At 43.8% G+C, this 20,804-nt stretch overlaps 1 protein-coding gene across 1 annotated transcript in view; it reads right to left on the bottom strand.

Moving 5' to 3' along the window:
• HDAC3 (histone deacetylase 3) overlaps positions 1 to 20,804 on the bottom strand; it is a 46,010-nt gene that overhangs the window by 4,562 nt on the left and 20,644 nt on the right. Inside the window, exons 7-12 of the mRNA XM_056517161.1 lie at positions 14,878 to 15,011; positions 11,397 to 11,477; positions 10,977 to 11,050; positions 9,091 to 9,155; positions 6,069 to 6,158; positions 3,131 to 3,189 (exon numbers count right to left, since the gene is read on the bottom strand). Coding sequence (XP_056373136.1) covers positions 3,131 to 3,189; positions 6,069 to 6,158; positions 9,091 to 9,155; positions 10,977 to 11,050; positions 11,397 to 11,477; positions 14,878 to 15,011 — 503 coding nt within the window. The remainder of the gene's footprint in view (positions 1 to 3,130; positions 3,190 to 6,068; positions 6,159 to 9,090; positions 9,156 to 10,976; positions 11,051 to 11,396; positions 11,478 to 14,877; positions 15,012 to 20,804) is intronic.

The following is a 20,804-nucleotide window of genomic DNA, read 5'->3' as shown; positions in this document are numbered from 1 at the left end:
ACTGGTTGGGAAATACCGAGTTAGGTAATAGGTTCTACTACCTAACTCAGTATTTTCCAACCAGTGTGCCTCCAGCTGTTGCAAAACTACAACTCCCAGCATGCACGTTCTGTCAGTGCATGCTGGGAGTTGTAGTTTTGCCCCCCCCCCCCCATGTGAATGTACAGGTTACATTCACACTGGCGGCGGATTACAGTGAGTTCCCTGCTTCAAGTTTGAGCTGCAGCAGCCGCAGCTCAAACTCCTAGCGGGAGACTCAGTGTAATCCGCCGTCAGTGTGAATGTAACCTAAAAACACTACACTACACTAACATAAAATAAAGAGTAAAACACTACATATACACACGTACACTGCCCCCCCCACCACCACCCCCCCTTCCCCCCCACCACCACCCCCCCTTCCACCCCTTCCACCCCCCAATAAAAATGAAAAACGTATCCTACAGCAGTGTTTCCAAAACGGAGCCTCCAGCTGTTGCAAAACAAAAACTCCCAGCATTTCCGGACAGCCATTGACTGTCCAAGCATGCTGGGAGTTTAGCAACAGCTGGAGGCACCCTGTTTGAGAATCACTGGTGTAGAATACCCCTATGTCCACCCCTATGCAAATCCCTAATTTAGGCCTCAAATGCGCATTGCGCTCTCACTTTGGAGCCCTGTCGTATTTCAAGGCAACAGTTTAAGGTCACATATGGGGTATCGCCGTACTCGGGAGAAATTGCCTAACAAATTTTGGGGGGCTTTTTCTCCTTTTACCCCTTATGAAAAGGTAAAGTTGGGGTCTACACCAGCATGTTAGTGTAAAAAAAAAAACATTTTTGTACACTAACATACTGGTGTTGCCCCATACTTTAAAATTTCACAAGCGGTAAAAGAAAAAAAGCCTCCAAAATTTGTAACGCAATTTCTCCTGAGGACGGAGATACCCCATATGTGGGCGCAAAGTGTTCTGGGGACGCACAACAAGGCTCAGAAGGGAGAGTACACCATGTAAATTTGAGGTATAAATTGGTGATTTGCACAGGGGTGGCTGATTTTACAGCGGTTCTGACATAAGTGCAAAACAATAAATACCCACATGTGACCCCATTTTGGAAACTACACCCCTCACGGAATGTAACAAGGGGTACAGTGAGCATTTACACCCCACAGGTGTCTGACAGATCTTTGAAACAGGGGTCTGTGAAAATGAAAAATAAAATGTTTAATTTGCACAGCCCACTGTTCCAAAGATCCGTCAAATGCCAGTGGGGTGTAAATTCTCCCTGCACCCCTTATTACCTTCCGTGAGGGGTGTAGTTTTAAAAATGGGGTCACATGTGGGGGGGTCCACTGTTCTGGCACCACGGGGGGGCTTTGGAAATGCACATGGCCAAATTCTCTCTCCAAAAGCTCAATGATGCTCCTTCTCTTCTGAGCATTGTAGTTCGCCCCCAGTGCACTTCAAGTCCACTTATTGGGTATTTCCATACTCAGAAGAGTTGGGGTTACAAAATTTGGGGGGTATTTTCTGCTATTATCCCTTGAAAAAAGTAAAATTTGGGGAAAAACAAGCATTTTAGTGTAAAAAAAAAAATAATTTTTTTTTTACATATGCAAAAGTCGTGAAACACCTGTGGGGTATTAAGGTTCACTTTATCCCTTGTTACGTTCCCCAAGGGGTCTAGTTTCCAAAATGGTATGCCATGTGGTTTTTTTTTTCTGTCCTGGCACCATAGGTGCTTCCTAAATGCGGCATGCCCCCAGAGCAAAATTTGCTTCCAAAAAGCCAAATGTGACTACTTCTCTTCTGAGCATTGTAGTTCGCCCGTAATGCACTTCAGGTCAACTTATGGGGTACCTCCATACTCAGAAGAGATGGGGTTACAAATTTTGGGGGGTATTTTCTGCTATTAACCCTTGCAAAAATTTGAAATTTGGGGGGAAACACACATTTTAGTGAAAATGTTTTTTTTTTTTTTTACATATGCAAAAGTCATGAAACACCTGTGGGGTATTAAGGCTCACTTAATTCCTTGTTACGTTCCTCAAGGGGTCTAGTTTCCAAAATGGTATGCCATGTTTTTTTTTTTTTTGCTGTTTTGGCACCATAGGGGCTTCCTAAATGCAACATGCCCCCAAAAAAACATTTCAGAAAAACGTACTCTCCAAAATCCCCTTGTCGCTCCTTCGCTTCTGAGCCCTCTACTGCGCCCGCCGAACAATTTACATAGACATGTGAGGTATGTGCTTACACGAGAGAAATTGGGCTACAAATTCAAGTATAAATTTTATCCTTTTACCCCTTGTAAAAATTCAAAAATTGGGTCTACAAGAACATGCAAGTGTAAAAAATGAAGATTTTGAATTTTCTCCTTCACTTTGCTGCTTTTCCTGTGAAACACCTAAAGGGTTAAAACACTTACTGAATGTCATTTTGAATACTTTGGGGGGTGCAGTTTTTGTAATGGGGTCATTTATGGGGTATTTCTAATATGAAGACCCTTCAAATCCACTTCAAACCTGAACTGGTCCATGAAAAATAGCGAGTTTAAAAATGTTGTGAAAAATTGTAAAATTGCTGCTGAACTTTTAAGCCCTCTGGTGTCTTCCAAAAGTAAACACTTGTCAATTTTATGATGAAAATATAAAGTAGACATATTGTATATGTGAATCCAAAAATAAATAAAAATTTGGAATATTCATTTTCCTTACAAGCAGAGAGCTTCAAAGTTAGAAAAATGCAAAATTTTCAATTTTTTCATCAAATTTTGGGATTTTTCACCAAGAAAGGATGCAAGTTACCTCAAAAATTTACCACTATGTTAAAGTAGAATATGTCACGAAAAAACAATCTCGGAATCAGATTGATAAGTAAAAGCATTCCAGAGTTATTAATGTTTAAAGTGACAGTGGTCAGATGTGCAAAAAAGGGCTGCGTCCTAGAGGTGAAAATGGGCTGTGTCCTTAAGGGGTTAAATTGAAGATAATCAGGTCTATACAAAAGGATCACTGGAACTTTCCCATATGACCGCACACTATTTTGTGAATGGCTCAATATCTTGCCAGATTTTTCAGTTCATTACAACTAGGTGTGAAAAAAACATACCAAAGTGAAATTATCAGCATAAAACAAAGCAGGAGCACTTACCACTATAGGGCAACTCTTCACTTATTGTTTCATCCACTAGCAATGATGTTTCATAAGTCCTGAAAAAGCAGAGATTCAACACAAATAAAGTAATACAGGGGCTGAAGAATTTTTGGACTCTTAAAGGGATTATCCAGGAAAAAACTTATTTTTATATATCAACTGGCTCCAGAAAGTTAAACAGATTTGTAAATTACTTCTATTAAAAATTCTTAATCCTTTCAGTACTTATGAGCTGCTGAAGTTAAGGTTGTTCTTTTCTGTCTAAGTGCTCTCTGATGACATGTGTCTCGGGAACCGCCCAGTTTAGTAGCAAATCCCCATAGCAAACCTCTTCTAAACTGGGCGTTTCCCGAGACAGGTGTCATCAGAGAGCACTTAGACAGAAAAGAACAACCTTAACTTCGGAAGCTCATAAGTACTGAAAAGATTAAGATTTTTTAATAGAAGTAATTTACAAATCTGTTTAACTTTCTGGAGCCAGTTGATATATAAAAAAAACTTTTTCCTGGAATACCGCTTTAAAATGGATTTTACAGTCTTAAAAGGGTACTCCAGTGAAAAACTTTTTTTTTTATCAACTGGTGCCAGAAATTTGAAAATCTTAATCCTTCCAGTACTTAGCTGCTGTACGCTCCACAGGAAGTTCTTTTCTTTTTAAATTTCTATCCAGTCTGAATACAGTGCTCTCTGTCTGTCTGTCTCAGGAACTGTCCAGAGCAGGAGAAAATTCCCATTGCAAACATCTCTTGCTCTAGACAGTTCCTGACATGGACAGAGGTGTCAGCAGAGAGCACTGTGGTCAGAGAGAAAATTAAATTAAAAAGAAAAGAACTTCCTCTCTAGTAGACAGTTGATGATAAGTACTGGAAGGAGTAAGATTTTTTAATAGAAGTAATTTACAAATCTGTTTAACCTTCTGGCACCAGTTGATTTAAAAAAACAAACAAAAAAAAAGTAGTTTTTCACCAGAGTACCCAGCAATTGAATAGTTACACAACTTTTTATATATCCTGCAACCTAGAGCCAGAGGTTACACACTGGATGCATGGATGTGTTCCCTTTAGGAACTATGACGCTTACCCACACATATCACTCATCCCCCCACCTCAGTGCAGCGCTGGCAGAGCTCGCCCTTCTTGCCGGAACAAGGAATCTATTTTACTATAACAAAGAGACCTAATGGCCTCAGGTGTAAAAGTGTTTTTATACTATACATAATAATATTGGGGGAGATTTATCAAAACCTGTGCAAAGGAAAACTTGCCCAGTTGCCCATAGCAACCAATCAGATCGCTTCTTTCATTTTGCAGAGGCCTTGTTAAAAATGAAAGTAGTGAGCTGATTGGTTGCTATGGGCAACTGGGCAACTTTTCCTCCAGACAGGTTTTGATAAATCTCCTCCATTGTTGTAATAAAGTATATTGCAAAGTTTATTATTTTTACATTCTCTAGAATATCAGAAAAATTCACATGTGACACTGTCCATTTGAAAGTGTTATCCAGGAATAGAAAAACAACAAATTTCTTCCAAAAACAGCACCACACCTGTCCTTGGGTTGTGTGTGGTATTACACCTTGGCTCCATTCAGCTGCAATACCTGGATAAGCGCTTTAATACAGTATTTATCTTAACCTCCCTGGCGGTATGATTCTGTCTGGAAATTTGTACCAAAAGCGGTACAATTTTTTGCATTGAATTTCACATCTCCCCCCCACCCATTTCACATCTCCCCCGTCACATTCTCCCTCCCTTGTCACACCCCCCCCTTATCACATTCTCCTCCCCCTTGTCCCATCCCCCCCCCTTGTTACATTCTCCCCCTCCATGTTACATTCCCCTCCCCCTTGTCACATTCCCCCTCCTTGTCACATCCCCTCCCATGTTACATTCCCCTCCCCCCGTCACATCCCCCCACTTGTCACATTCCCCTCCCCCCCGTCACATTCCCCCCTTTGTCACATTCTCCCCCCCCCCCTCTCTTACCTTGTCCTGCAGCAGCATACACTGGGTTTACCGGGCAGATTTCAAACCTAGTGTACTTGCTGCAGAACAAGCCCTTACCCCTTCAGCCAATCACAGGCTTTACACCACTGCGGCCTGTGATTGGCTGAAAAGTGAAAGGTCCTGTAAGATGAATAGTGAATAGAGCAGGGACCAGAGCGCACGGAGGGGAACGGCATCTGCAGGGACTGGGATTAGGTGAGCAAAAGTTTTTTTTTTATTTTACTCCTTTTTCCTTTTACACTTAGCTCAGTGTTTTTCTAACAGGGTGCCTCCAGCTGTTGTGAAACTACTACTTCCAGCATGCCCGGACAGCCTATGGCTGTTCGGGCATGCTGAGAGTTGTAGTTTTGCAACAGCTGGAGGCCCCCTGGTAGGGAAACACTGACTTTTAGTATTTTTCTTTACCTGCTCTGGCCGGCCCCCGCAACGCGAGCCAACCAGAGCAGATAATCGCATGTTTTCCCGGGGGGCTGCATCGCTATATCGCATTGCTTTTGCGATATATCGTGCAGCCCGGACGGCGACTCTGCAATTCTACCCAGAGCGTGACTCGGGGTTACCGATCCTGGCAGGGAAAATTAACCCCGAGTCACGCTCGGGATAACCGCTCAGGAGGTTAAAGGGGTACTCAGCTGCTCAGCGTTTGGAACAAACTGTTCCGAACGCTGGAGCCAGTGCCGGGAGCTTGTGATGTCATAGCCCCGCCCCTGGTGATGTCATGCCCCACCCCCTCAATGCAAGTCTATGGGAGGGGGCGTGACGCTGTCACGCCCCCTCCCATAGACTTGCATTGAGGGGGCGGTTTGTGACCTCATGAGGGGGCGGGGCTATGACGTCACGAGCTCCCGCCGCCGCCGCCAACTCCAGCGTTTGGAACAGCGGAGTACCCCTTTAAGTGCTACATTCTTTTTATATACTATTAATACTCACCAGCATCGTGCCACATTGCGGACAGTGTAACCACCTCCTCCAAGTACAAGCAGAGGAATATTAAAGCTTTTCACATATTGAACACAGTCCCTATGGATAAAACAAAAAGCATGACTATTATATAATAATGATGCCTACAATTTATTAAAGGGAACCCGTCACGTTGATGATGCTCCTGCTGCTCTATAACCTGATGTCTGAAGTATGGACTAAGTTTTCAGTGTGACAGGTTCCTTTTCTTTAGTGGTCTGAATGACCAGAAAATGAACTGGGGGACAGTACTGCTACATGTATCTGAGTGAGTCGGCCTTCAGGTCATGTATACATTACCAATTTTTTGGGGTCTTGTGTTGTGCATAGTTTAGTCCATACAGAAGAGTTAGTATATTACAAATGTGAAAGTAGCTTTCAGTATTTCAAATTCTAAGCTGAAGGTATTTAAAAAAAAAAAAAAAAAAAAAGGGCACTGTCAGATCCAAAGACTTTATATATGTTGTTACTGATGAAAATTAAAGACCCTTTTGTAATATGGTTATATACATTTTTTTAATATTGAATAAAGAAAATGGCTCCTGAAAATCCCACTAGGGGTCCCCATACCTTCTGGAACACTAACCAGTCCTGCAGCAGCATCAGGCTTGTCCGTGAGTCATGGACAAGAGATGACTCATGGACAAGGCTGCATGAGCAGACACATCAATCACTTCCCACCACCACAAGGAGGGACATGCCCCCTTCCACCATGCACCAATCACCTCACACCCCAACATAGGAGGGACACGCCCCCTTCCACCATGCACCAATCACTTCCCACCACCACAAGGGAGGGGCACACCCCGTTCCACCACACACCAATCACCTCCCACCACCACATGGAGGGACACACTCCCTTCCACCACACACCAATCACCTCCCACCACCACATGGAGGGACACACCCACTTCCACCATGCACCAATCACCTAACACCCCAACATAGGAGGGACACGCCCCTTCCACCATGCACCAATCACTTCCCACCACCACAAGGGAGGGGCACACCCCCTTCCACCACACACCAATCACCTCCCACCACCACATGGAGGGACACACCCACTTCCACCATGCACCAATCACCTCACACCCCAACATAGGAAAGACATGCCCCCTTCCACCATGCAGCAATCACTTCCCACTACCACAAGGGAGGGATACACCCCCTTCCACCACACACCAATCACCTCCCACCACCACATGGAGGGACACGCCCCTTTCCACCAATCACCTCCCACACCCCACATAGGAGGGACACGCCCCCTTCTCCCGAGAAGATTTCGAACACTGTGAGCTAATGAAAAGAGGGATTTTTATAATAAATTTAGGCAATAGAGGCATAAAAATTAGACATACATGGTCTGTATTTGGTACTGATTAACATATAAAAGGGGTATTCCAAGAAAAAAAAAACTTTTTATTTTTATATCAACTGACTCCAGAAAGTTAAACAGATTTGTGAATGACTTCTATAAAAAAAAAATCTTAATCCTTCCAGTAGTTATCAGCTGCTGAGGTTGAGTAGTTCTTTTCTGTCTGACAACAGTGCTCTCTGCTGTCTGTCTTAGGAACTGTCCAGAATAGGAGCAAATCCCCATAGCAAACCATTTTTCTCTGGACAGTTCCTGAGACAGACAAAGGTGTCAGCAGAGAGCCCTGTGGTCAGACAGAAAAGAAGAACTCAACTTCAGCATCTGATAAATACTGAAAGGATTAAGATTTTTTAACAGAAGTAATTTACAAATCTGTTTAACTTTCTGGAGTCAGTTGAAATATATCTATCTATATATATATCTATATATATCTATATATATCTATATATATCTATATCTATCTATATCTATCTATATCTATCTATCTATCTCTATCTATCTATCTATCTCTATCTATCTCTCTATCTATCTCTCTATCTATCTATCTATATATATATATAAAACTCAACGTGTGTATGTATGTTCCAGCATCACGTCCAAACCGCTAAAGATATTAACATGAAACTTGGCCACATGTTACTTATATGTCAACAACAAACATAGGATAGGTGATTTAACCCTTACTCATCCCCATTTGCCAGGGGCGGGGTTTATGTTTAAAGTCCCATACAAGTCTATGGGAAATATATGTTACTGCATAAATTCCAAACGGCTGAAGATATTTCGATAATACTTGGTCACATGTTACTTCTATGTCCACTTAAAATATAGGATAGTTAATTTAACCCTTAACTACCCCCATTTGTGAGGGTCAGGGTTGTTGTTTAAAGTCCCATGCAAGTCAATGGGAAATGTATGTTCCCACATAACTTCCGTACGGCTGGAGATATTTCAATAACTGGTACACATATTACGGACCGGGGCAGGAGGACCGGGGCAGGAGGACCGGGGCAGGAGGACCGGGGCAGGAGGACCGGGGCAGGAGGTCGGGATGTGGGGTTGGGATATGACAACAATATAGGAGGACGGGATATGAAGTCAAAAGCTTCCTCCTTTGTTTATTTTCCTCCCCAACAAGGATTAGGAAGGAAAAAACGGGCAACGCCGGGTACTCAGCTAGTATATATATATATATATATATATATATATATATATATATATATATTTAAAAAAAAAAAAAAAAGTGTTTTCCTGGATAACCCCTTTAATTCTTTTTTTTTTTTTTTTGGGGGGGGGGGGGGGGGGGGATCTGACAGGTAAGCTTTAAATGACCATTCTGATGCCAAACTACTGGGAGTATCTGATGACAAAAAGCCCCCTTCTTAGGGCTCATTCACACTCTGTGCCCGAAAAGATATTCTGGGTGAAAATTCCATCTGGCAAAACAATATGGTGCTGGGACCACTCAGAAAAGTGCCACCTCAATAGACAGCAATGCATTTCAGAGCCACAGGTTTGGGAAAACTGCATTAGGCTTTGTTCACAAATCCAATAAAGGCTCACGAACTGCATAGCTATAATACCTTCTTGTCTTGTACATACAGTCAAATAACTTACCCATGTCCCCTTATACTCAGGTTAAAACATCCCAGTCTATCACAGCCAAGTGAGTCCGCACCGCACTGGAAGGGAAAAAGACATTTATAGAGGATTAACATTTTTATAAATAAATAAATAGAGTAAATAAATAGAATAATCTACTTTTAGCAGGGCCTGGTGTCAGCTCATGGAGACTCTGCTACCCACAGTATCATAACAAATATAGTATCATAACAACATAATAGCCAAACACAGTTTTGAATGTGACTACTAATACTACAAGGTCGCCTATATATGCTATATATTATAATGAAAGGCGATATTCCATTAAAAGGGGTACTCCACTGGAAAACATTTATTTATTTTTTTTTTTTTTTAAATCAACTGGTACAAGAAAGTTAAACAGATTTGTAAATTACTTCTATTAAAAAATCTTAATACTTCCATTACTTATCAGCTGCTGAATGATCCACAGGAAGTTATTTTCCTTTAGAATTTCCTTTCTGTCTGACCACATTGCTCTCTGCTGACACCTCTGTCCATTTTAGGAACTGTCCATAGCAGGATGGGTTTTCCATGGGGATTTGCTCCTGCTCTGGACAGTTCCTGACATGAGCAGTAGAGAGCACTGTGGTCAGACAGAAAAGAAATTTAAAAAGAAAAGAACTTCCTGTGGATCATACAGCAGCTGATAAGTATTGGAAGGATTAAGATTTTTTTAATAGAAGTAATTAACAAATCTGTTTAAACTTTCTGGACCCAGTTGATTTAAAAAGTGGAGTACCACTTTAAAGGGGTATTCCGGCTTTATACATCTTATAGGGGATAAGATGTATGATCGTAGGGGTCCCGCCGCTGGGGACCCCCGCGATCTCTGTGCAGCCCCCGGCATTCTGTGCCTGGTGCTGCCTCCGAGACAGGGACGTCTCGGAGTGACGTCACGCCACACCCCCTCCATTCACGTCTATGGCCGTCACGCCCACTTCCATAGACATGAATGGAGGGGCGTGGCATGACGTGATTAGGGGGCGTAAGGACAGACACAACTAACAAAGCCAACCCAGTGAGAGTCTTCTAGGCATCCACACATAAAGGGGAGATACCGTGCAGCTTAGTGCTGGGCGATATGGCCTAAAATTAATATCACTGTATTTTAATTTTTTTTACTATCGCGGTATTACCACCTGTCCCCCCCCCCCCCCGCGAGCGGGGTCCCTGTGCCCACTAGCGGTGTCAAATGTGCCCCCCGCGAGCGCTACCATCACCGCTAGCGGGGTCCCTGTGCCCACTAGCGGTGTCACAAGAATTCTGAGCGCGGCTCTGTTCCCCGTCCCTGTCAGCTCTTAGGGTACGGGAACAGATTTAAAAGCCTCGCGCACAGCTAACGTAGTACTGCGCATGCGCAGTACTACACAAATAGCGTAGAGCTAAAGCTAGGCTTCTAGCGTTGCCTACGCTAGCCCTACGCTATTTGTGTAGTGCTGCGTCTGCGCAGTACTACATTAGCTGCGCGCGAGGCTTTTAAATCTGTTCCCGTACCCTAAGAGCTGACAGGGACGGGGAACAGAGCCGCGCTCGGAATTCTTGTGACACCGCTAGTGGACACAGGGACCCCACTAGCGGTGATGATAACGCTCGCGGGGGGGCACATTTGACACCGCTATTGGGCACAGGGACCCCGCTAGTGGTGGGGATTGATCGTGCTCGCGGGGACACAGTAAATGGATTAGCCGCGCTGGGCTATACAATCCATCCGGAGGGTGGGGGAGGAGCCCGACCGGTATAGCGGTATGGGCATAAATCCATACCATGGGGAAAAAAAAAAAACGGTATCCGGTTCATACCGGTATACCGCCCAGCACTAGTGCAGCTCATGGATGACTATAGTAACACAGAGCCATTACCTGTAGGACAATGCAGGTAGGCTGATAGAAATCCACCACTTGTTTAATCACAGGCTGAAAAAGATGTCTGTAACCTATAAAGAGAAGAAGCAGCAGCAACAAACGTAATAGATGAAGTTATGTATCCACTTCTTTGTAGGCATTTACTACTACGTGGATAAAACGGGTGAGAAATTTCACAACAGACATTTAGGGGGTTCTTCATGAATAAAAAAAAAATAAAATAAAATAAATAAATAAAAAAAAGGTTGTCCTGCCCAGAGAAGACAATCAGAGGAGAATGAAAGAAATGAAAATGAAAGAAAGAAAGATGTCCTCTATCTGGTTGCTGTAGGCATCACAGGCATTTTATGATTTTTTTTTTTTTTAACAAGACCCCTAGTACCTTATTAACCCAAAATGTATCTTGTGAACGCTTACTCTGGTCATCGATGCCATCTCTCAGTGGGACGTTCAGACAGTAATATCTACCACTTTCAGCTCCAACCTCATACATGTCACCTGAAACAAGACAAGAGGCAAACAATAGATTAAAGTATTCAATCAGGAATCCATGAAAACATTTAATTTTGGGGGAAGGGGGTTGGGACTAATGTGTAAAGGGGTGCCTTTGAGTGTGACAAATACTACATGTCTAATATTCTACTTCTAATTGCTATAAGACAGGGGTGTCTGGCAGTGGCTTATGCCCCATGGATATAAATAGGTGTATGTATAGGTTGTTAAAGCGGTTCTCCGGGGAACTAAACCTATAGCCCATACTTTCCCTCCCATCAACCTATTTAATTATCTAAATATCATTTATTAGCTATATAGAGCAGTTTCCCCTCTTTGGTTGTCACTTACATGCATAAAGTAAATCCCTCTCTGAAAGCAGCCCCCACCCACCTGAGACACACAGACCATGTGGTTTCTGCCCTACACTGATGAGTCATACTCTCTTTAGTGCTGAGAACTGGGAGTTGTGTGCAGCCTCAGCCAATCAGACACTAAACTTCTCACTGCTGCTTAGAGCAGGAGGGTGGGGGCTGCTCTCAGACATTGAGTGCTGGCAGAGCAGAGCTGCAATAATTGCAGGGAGACTTAGGCAAGGGGAGGGAAGGATGGCAAAGAATATCAAGCAGCCAGTGGCTTAGGAAACAGATAAACCCAAACAAGGTAGGTCACTTGAGACTGCCGATAAAGAAAAAAATTATTTCTTTAAAAAGGGGTTGTCCGGTGGAATTTATTATTTTGCAATTGTCCCCAGGGTGCCTAATAAAAGAACAAAAACTTTAACTCACCTGGAATCACTATGGATGGAGTCTGGAATCACGATGCCTACCCCCATCCCCATGACTAGGCACCTATTCCCTTATTCTCTGGATAGGGGATTCGTTTCTAAGGCTGCATTCACATTTTTGTAATACGGTTCCTGTATTCGGTTTCAGCATAAAAACCGTATGGAACCGCATTGCAAACCGTATGTATAGACATGTCATTGAAAACCATATGCCAAACGTAGCATTCGGTTTGTGTACGTTTTGCACCATTTACGGTTTTATCCGTTTTTTTCCCCCGAACACAAAACCGTCGTCAACTACAGTTTTATGTCTGGGTGAAAAACTGGATACAACCCCTATATGTTTTGTTTTTTTAAATGGCGGTCTATGGGAACCATACTGAACCTTTTGTGTACACTGTTCCATCTGGTTTTGCAGTTTGCACATGTGCAGTGCACGCCAAAAGTTCTTCCCACAAATAGAACAAGAAGAACTTTATTTAATTAAGGACAAACATAAAACCGTATCTGTTTTTTTTTCTTTCAAAAAATGCATTAAACCGTATGCAACCGGACATCCGTTTTCAAACCGTATACGGTTTAAAACCGTACAGAGGTATATACGGTCCGGTTTTGAGATACCGTATTTATCGGCGTATAACACGCACTGGCGTATAACACGCACCCACATTTTAATAGGGAAATTTAAGTTAAAAAAAAAAAAATACATATAAGATAAATGAAATACTAAATGCCATATCATCCCTCTAACTTTGATTTTGCCTGAACTTCAGTTTGGTCCCCTCTTCCAGTGCCACATAATTCCTCCCCTTTTATCAGCCCGTGTGCCACATTTACACCCCCCCCTTACCCTCTCATCATTCCCCACTGTCTTATCATTCCCCCACCCCTCTCTTATCATGCCCCCTCTCATCATGCCCCCCTTCTCACCATGCCCTCCTCTCACCATGCCCCCCTCTCACCATGCCCCCTTCTCACCATGCCCCCTTCTCACCATGCCCTCCTCTCACCATGCCCCCCCTCTCACCATGCCCCCTTCTCACCATGCCCCCTTCTCACCATGCCCCCTTCTCACCATGCCCTCCTCTCACCATGCCCCCCTCTCACCATGCCCCCCTCTCACCATGCCCCCTTCTCACCATGCCCCCTTCTCACCATGCCCCCCTCTCACCATGCCCCCCTCTCACCATGCCCCCCTCTCACCATGCCCCCTCTCACCATGCCCCCTCTCACCATGCCCCCTCTCACCATGCCCCCTCTCACCATGCCCCCTCTCACCATGCCCCCTCTCACCATGCCCCCTCTCACCATGCCCCCTCTCACCATGCCCCCTCTCACCATGCCCCCTCTCACCATGCCCCCTCTCACCATGCCCCCTCTCACCATGCCCCCTCTCACCATGCCCCCTCTCACCATGCCCCCTCTCACCATGCCCCCTCTCACCATGCCCCCTCTCACCATGCCCCCTCTCACCATGCCCCCTCTCACCATGCCCCCTCTCACCTTGCCCCCTCTCACCTTGCCCCTTTCTCATCATGCCCCCTCTCACCATGCCCCCCTCTCATCATGCCCTCCTCTCACCATGCCCTCCTCTCACCATGCCCCCTTCTCATCATGCCCCCTTCTCATCATGCCCCCTTCTCATCATGCCCCCTTCTCATCATACTCCCCTCTCACCATGCCCCCTCTCATCTTGCCCCCTCTCACCATGCCCCCTCTCACCATGCCCCTTTCTCATCTTGCCCCTTTCTCATCTTGCCCCCTTCTCATCATGCCCCCCTCACATCATGCCCCCCTCACATCATGCCCCCTTTTCATCATGCCCCCTTCTCACCATGCCCCCCTCACATCATGCCCCCTTTTCATCATCCCCTTTCCCTCCGTTTCTGATATATATATATTTTTCCCATCTTCCTTACTTAGCCGCGCTCGGCAGGCCAGGTCCGGTGTCGGGTCTTGCGGGCTGCGGTCAGTGAAGCAGGATGAGTGACGTCCTCTGCCAGCTGCACAGCATCAGGGACGTCACTCATCATTCGCTGCATCCACCGCTGGTCAGTGTGGTCGCCGCTGGCAGCCCAACCGCAGCCACCTTAGAATAGTCACAGCGGCAGCAGCATTGAATGAGGGACGTCCCTGATTTTGTGCAGCGGAGCTAGCAGAGGACATCACTCATCCGGCTTCACTGACTGCAGCCAACACCGGACCTGGCCTGGCGAGCGCGGCTAGGTAACGAAGATTAAAAAAAAAAACAATACAATAAAAAGCAGAGGGGAAAAGAAGGAAAATGTAAAAAAAACAAAGGGGGTGCCGCGCGCTGGCCGCGGCCAGGCTGCTAATCCTTAACAAGCAGCCGCTGCTGCGGCCACTTTAAATCAGTGTCAAAAAGATTTATCGGTGTATAACACGCAGGCAGACTTTTTGCCTTGAATTTAAGTTTTAAAAGTGCGTGTTATACGCCGATAAATACGGTATACACTTTTTTTTTTTTTTTTTTTACAAAAAACCTGATACGGTAACCTTATTTAAAAAACGAGATGTGAATGCAGCCTAAGTGTCTGATGTGTGTTGTCCCTCTGTTTTCACTACACAAATGCATATAACCTGCCATGGAGGACTTACCTGTTCCAGGGAAGAAGTAGTTTCCATATTTGTGAAATGAGACGGTCATGACTCTGTCAGTGAGATAGAAGGCTTCCTGCACTCCATCTCCATGGTGAATATCGATATCTATATAGAGGACACGCGGATGGTACCTGAAAAATATTTAAATACACTTTTAAAGATTAATAAATGATATATATATATACACACACACACACATATCTCTATCTATCTCTCTATTATTTATATATATATATATATATATCTAATGTATATATATATATATATATATATATATATATATATATATATATTTATTATATTCAGTTTTTGTCTCTGTTTCTGTCTTACAAAGACTACTGGGCATCACACTCAGTGCTAAGAGCTAAAGCAGTGTTTCCCAACCAGTGTGCCTCCAGCTGTTGCAAAACTATAACTCCCAGCATGCCCGGACAGCCGTTCGTTATAGTTTTGCAACAGCTGGAGGCACACTGGTTGGGAGACACTGAGCTAGAGACTTATCCGCATTAGTTGGAAGACCAGTAAAGGAGGGACTTAAAGTGGGAGATACAATAAAGACCCTGTCACACAATTTATGCTCTGCTGAGGGGTCCTGTTCCAAAAGCTATATTAACCCCTTAAAGGGGTACTCCGGTGGAAATCCCCCAATCCGGTCACGTCCCCCAATAGTCTATACCCGAGCCCCAAATTTAGGCCTGACTATAGCACCATTAGTCGTTATCTACTGGCATAGTATTACTCGAACTGTGCCTAAACCTCATGGCCAGTTATCTTTTATGAACTGTACCATTATTAGCGCTCTTACTCTGCTACCTACCCGGTTCAGCAGTTCAGATCCATTCCGGTGTAACCATCCTGGTGCAGCCATCCCGGCTCTGACGTCAGACGCCGGCAATACGAGGTGAACTTCCAGCCCTCCAGTACATGGTCCTGTCCACCAACTAGCAAAGCGGTGAGGAATACCAACTCCAGCGCACGCCAGCACCAGCAGTCCCCGGACACTACTGCGATCTTCGGCGCCTGCCAGCGCCTCAGCCGTTAGCGACTGCCACCGCGCTCAGACTCTACTGGACCAGGCTCACAATTGGAAGCGTCGCACAGAGAACTGTGCACACCACGGACACTCAGCCATTTCGGGAACAACACCCATCGCCTGAGTTACCATTTACAGACCGGTAACAATTTCTGATATTACAGACTGTTTGCTACTGTATCTAAAAGGGACATATTTACCCTAAATACCCAGAAGAGCAACTCTCTAATATATTTGCATGGTACAGATCTTACTCTGCTATTTTATTATCCTATGCCAGGTTTATAGTTTTAATTACTATTGCCTAAATACATTGTTAGATTGCCTTTTAATATATATGTTCTTCTCACAAGGGCCCTGTGAGAAGTGTCGAAATCTTATCTATATTTTATAATAAATGTTAATTATTATTGAAGCACGATCCACGTATATCCATTTTTATTTACTCACCTAGAAGGTCCGGGCTACATTGTATTTTTTGGTTTTCCCTTTTCTAGCAATTAAGGTATAGTTGCTTGCCCAGCTTGACCTCGGTGCGTAATAGTTGTGAGCTGCACATACCTATATAATTTTTTCAGATTTGTAAATTACTTTTATAAAAAAATATTTATCCTTCCAGTACTTATCAGCTGCTGAAGTTGAGTTATTTTCTGTCTGACCACAGTGCTCTCTGCTGACACCTGTCTGTCTCAGGAACTGTCCAGAGCAGGATAGGTTTGCTATGGGGATTTGCTCCAACTCTGGACAGTTCCTGAGACAGACACAGGTGTCAGCAGAGAGCACTGTGGTCAGACAGAAAAGAACAACTCAACTTCAGCAGCTGATAAGTACTGGCAGGATTAAAAAAAATTAATAGAAGTAATTTACAAATCTGTTTTACTTTCTGGAGCCAGTTGATATAAAAAAATTTTTTTTCACTGGAATACCCCTTTAAGATGATTTTATTCTACTTTTAAATGTGTGTGAATTCAGTGCAGATAAGGGTTTCCTCCATGCAGGCACCCGTCCAGATAAAGGCTGTAGTAATGAGCAGATTATGGAATTTCACACATCAAGCCTCTCCGCTGAGTTACTTCTCAGATCTCCTTACTGTGGAGAATCAATTAGATGCAGTTTGGGGGTACGATCCCTCTGTTTCTGCTGATATTTCCTACCGGCTGGTTTCTCTATACCAGTGTTTCCCAACCAGGGTGCCTCCAGCTGTTGCAAAACTACAACTCCCAGCATGCACGGACAGCCTTTGGCTGTCCGGGCATGCTGAGAGTTGTAGTTTTGCAACAGCTGGAGGCACTCTGGTTGGGAAACACTGCTCTATACGCTACATTTCCTAGTAAGCTCTGCAGCAGTGTCCGATAGCATCATCTATATATCATACTGTGTATGTACCTCGAGTCATTCAAGGGATTTTTTTCCCCCCTATACCGGCTTAGGCCTTCCAGCTTAAAGAGGTACTCCGGTCGAAAACTTTTTTAATTTTTTTTTTATTTTTAATTTTTTTTTTTTTTACATGAACTGTTGCCAGAAAGTTAAACAGAATTGTAAATTACTTCTATTTAAAAATCATAATCCTTCCAGTACTTATTAGCAGCTGTATGCTACAGAGGAAATTCTTTTCTTTTTAAATTTCTTTTTTGTCTTGTCCACAGTGCTCTCTGCTGACACCTCTGTCCATGTCAGGAACTGTCCAGATGCCTGATGAAGCAGATAATCTGTGAAACGCGTTGCATGATGGGTGATTAAAAAGTTGTTTTACCCCAGGAGTATGTCCAGCGCCCATTGATATCCACCTCTCTCTTGGAGGCTCCTTGGTTTTGTGTATATTTACCCTGAGGCGGATCGGCTGCCGGCATACACCATTACAAGCTACTTTCCATTGTTACACTTGGCGAGTGTAACCTCCTGGGTGAGCATTGTTCCTATCTTTGTTCACCCGTGTATCATTAAGTGGTAATGCCCTACGGAGCGCCCTCTCTGTTCTTTTGCAGGAACTGTCCAGAGCAGCATAGGTTTGCAATGGGGATTTTCTCCTGCTCTGGACAGATCCTGATACGGGCATCAAGTGCCAGCAGAGAGCGCTGTGGTCAAGACAAAAAAGAATTTCCTCTGTAGCATACAGCTGCTAATAAGTACTGGAAGGGTAAAGTTTTTTTTTTTTAATAGAAGTAATTTGCAAATCTGTTTACCTTTCTGGCACCAGTTCATTTAAGAAAAAATAAATAAATAAAAAAAGAAGGTTTTCCACCGAAGTACTATCCCTTTAATCTCTTATGCAGTTTCGCTGGTAATTTTAAACTGCAGAATCTCCATGTCCTTTCTCCATATTGGACAGTAGAGAAATGTATATTTCCTTTACAGTGTTTGTTATATTATAGGAATGTAAAGCTAACCGCCTTTTGGGGTGCTGGGTGCCTAAGGATCTATTCAAATGTTATCTTGGCTTTTGTACATATTTTCACAAAAAAAAAAAAAACAGAACAGAAACAGGTACGAACCCTCAACACTGAGCAGTTGAAGTATATTGTGTAGTGTTTTGTCGCTCCTGAGGAAGCCGTGGAACGTGAATGGTTGCTCTGTGGGTGTCAGATGGTGTCCCTGTTTAGTACTGTGTATTTTTAAGGCTGTCCAGACCCGTCCCGTTCTTCTCCCGTCCAAAAAAAAAAGGACTTTAAAAATAAAAAAATGGACAATAACAGATGCAAACGGATATTATCCATTTGGATCCGTTATTGTTCAGTTAATAAACCAAAAAAAAATTCTTTTTTTTGTTCCGAGCATGCTCAGAATTAAAAACAGATCAAAAACAGATTGAAAAAAAAAAAAACGGATGCAAACGGATGACATTAAAGGCTCATCTGTTTTCCGTAGACTTCAATGTTAAATTTACTGTATCCCTTATTTTCTTCAGTTTTTTTTTGACTGCAGTAAAAAAAAAAAAACGGAAATGCAGACGGGTACAAATGGATTGTAAAAAAAAATCCCATCGACATGAATGGGATTTTTTTTTTTTAACCATTTTTAATCCGTTTACAGCCTGCAAGAACGGAACCGAAATGGGGGATAAAAAACGGGGACAGACGGCCGTGTGAACGCACCCTAATTTGACTGCTCTTTTTTGCAGGTCCTGGTCAGGGTATGATTTTTCCTTTCTATAGAGGTCTAACATGGCCTACTTTATTTTACACATTTTCAGTAGTTCTTTTTTTTTGCACTGTGGCACTTTAGTTTATTTGTATACCTGCACACGGCACTTTGGGGGAGATTTATCAAACCTGTGTAGAGGAAGAGTGGTGCAGTTGCCCATAGCAACCAATCAGATCGCTTCTTTCATTTTTAAAGAGGACTGTGAAAAATAAAAGAAGCAATCTGATTGGTTGCTATGGGCAATTGCACCACTCTTCCTCTGCACAGGTTTTGATAAATCTCCCCACTTGGAGACCTCAATGATATTAAAGGGGTACTCTGGTGGAAAACTTTTTTAATTTAAATCAACTGGTGCCAGAAAGGTAAACAGATTTGTAAATTCCTTCTATTAAAAAATCTTAATCCTTCCAGAACTTATTAGCTGCTGAATACCACAGAGAAAATTATTTTCTTTTTGGAACACAGTGCTCTCTGCTGACATCACGAGCACAGTGCTCTCTGCTGACATCTCTGTCCATTTTAGGAACTGTCCAGAGCAGCACAGGGATGTGGAAATCCTATAGCCCGACGCCCGGGACAAGTAGTTTTGGGCGCCGGGCAGGTGAATTGTTTATAGATGTATCCCTGTATCGGGCAGGGACAGACAGACGTCCCCCTTATTTTTCTTTAATGTCTGTGTGAGGCGCAGGAGCCGATGGAACGGAAATCTCACCTCACACCGGCCAGGACTACAGCTCTGATGTCCACTCATGGCGGATCAGGTGAGGAGACCAAGAATGCAGGCGGCGGCAGGAAGGGTGGTTGTATATGTATGGTGTGAGTGTATGTGTGATGTGTGTATGTAATGTATGATGGGGGGGGCAGCGGCAGGTGTATGTATGATGTGTGCATATGTATGGTGTATATCAGTGTTTCCCAACCAGGGTGCCTCCAGCTGTTGCAAAACTACAACTCCCAGCATGCCCTGGGCATGCTGGGAGTTGTAGTTTCGCAACAGCTGGAGGCACCCTGGTTGGGAAACACTGGTGGATATGTATTGTGTGAGTGTATGTGTGTATGATGTCTGTCTATGTGTGATGTGTATGTAATTTATGATGTGTGTATAATGTCTAAGTGTGAGTGTATGTGTGTATGTAATGTATGATGTGGGGGGGCAGTGGCGGGTGTGTGTATGATATGTGTATGCATGAATGTTTTGTATAGGAGCAGACGGGCATTAGGGCAGTTGTGCCATCTAATTTTATTTATTTTTAGTGGCACCCGCACTAAATTGCACCCCCAGAATCCTGCCCCCCTTCATACTCCCCTGCCGACCAAGAGCCCCACGGATGCAGACAAACACACCCAAACCAAAACTACAACTCCCAGCATGTTGGACCATAACCTAAACTGTAGAACTATAAAGTGTAACATGCTGGGAGTTGTAGTTTTGGTTCGGGTCAGCTGCAGAGCTATAGGCTACATCAGGGCATGCTGGGTGTTGTAGTTACTAACTGCAATTCCCAGTATTCCTTGACACATCCTATGGGTATGCAGCTGACACAAACCAAAACTACAACTCCCAGCATGTTACACAATAACCTTAACTGTACTATACAGTGCAACATGCTGCAACACCCACACAACCATAGGCTGTATCAGGGCATGCTGGGAGTTGTAGTTATCTAGTAACTAAATGCAACTTCCAGCATTTTCTGACACAAAATGCACCATATAAACTGGAGAAGCAGAACCCCCCCCCCCCCCCCAG

The sequence above is a fragment of the Hyla sarda genome, chromosome 4, assembly GCF_029499605.1.
Source record: "Hyla sarda isolate aHylSar1 chromosome 4, aHylSar1.hap1, whole genome shotgun sequence".
Taxonomy (NCBI): domain Eukaryota; kingdom Metazoa; phylum Chordata; class Amphibia; order Anura; family Hylidae; genus Hyla; species Hyla sarda.
This window is presented reverse-complemented; position numbering and strand designations above follow the sequence as displayed.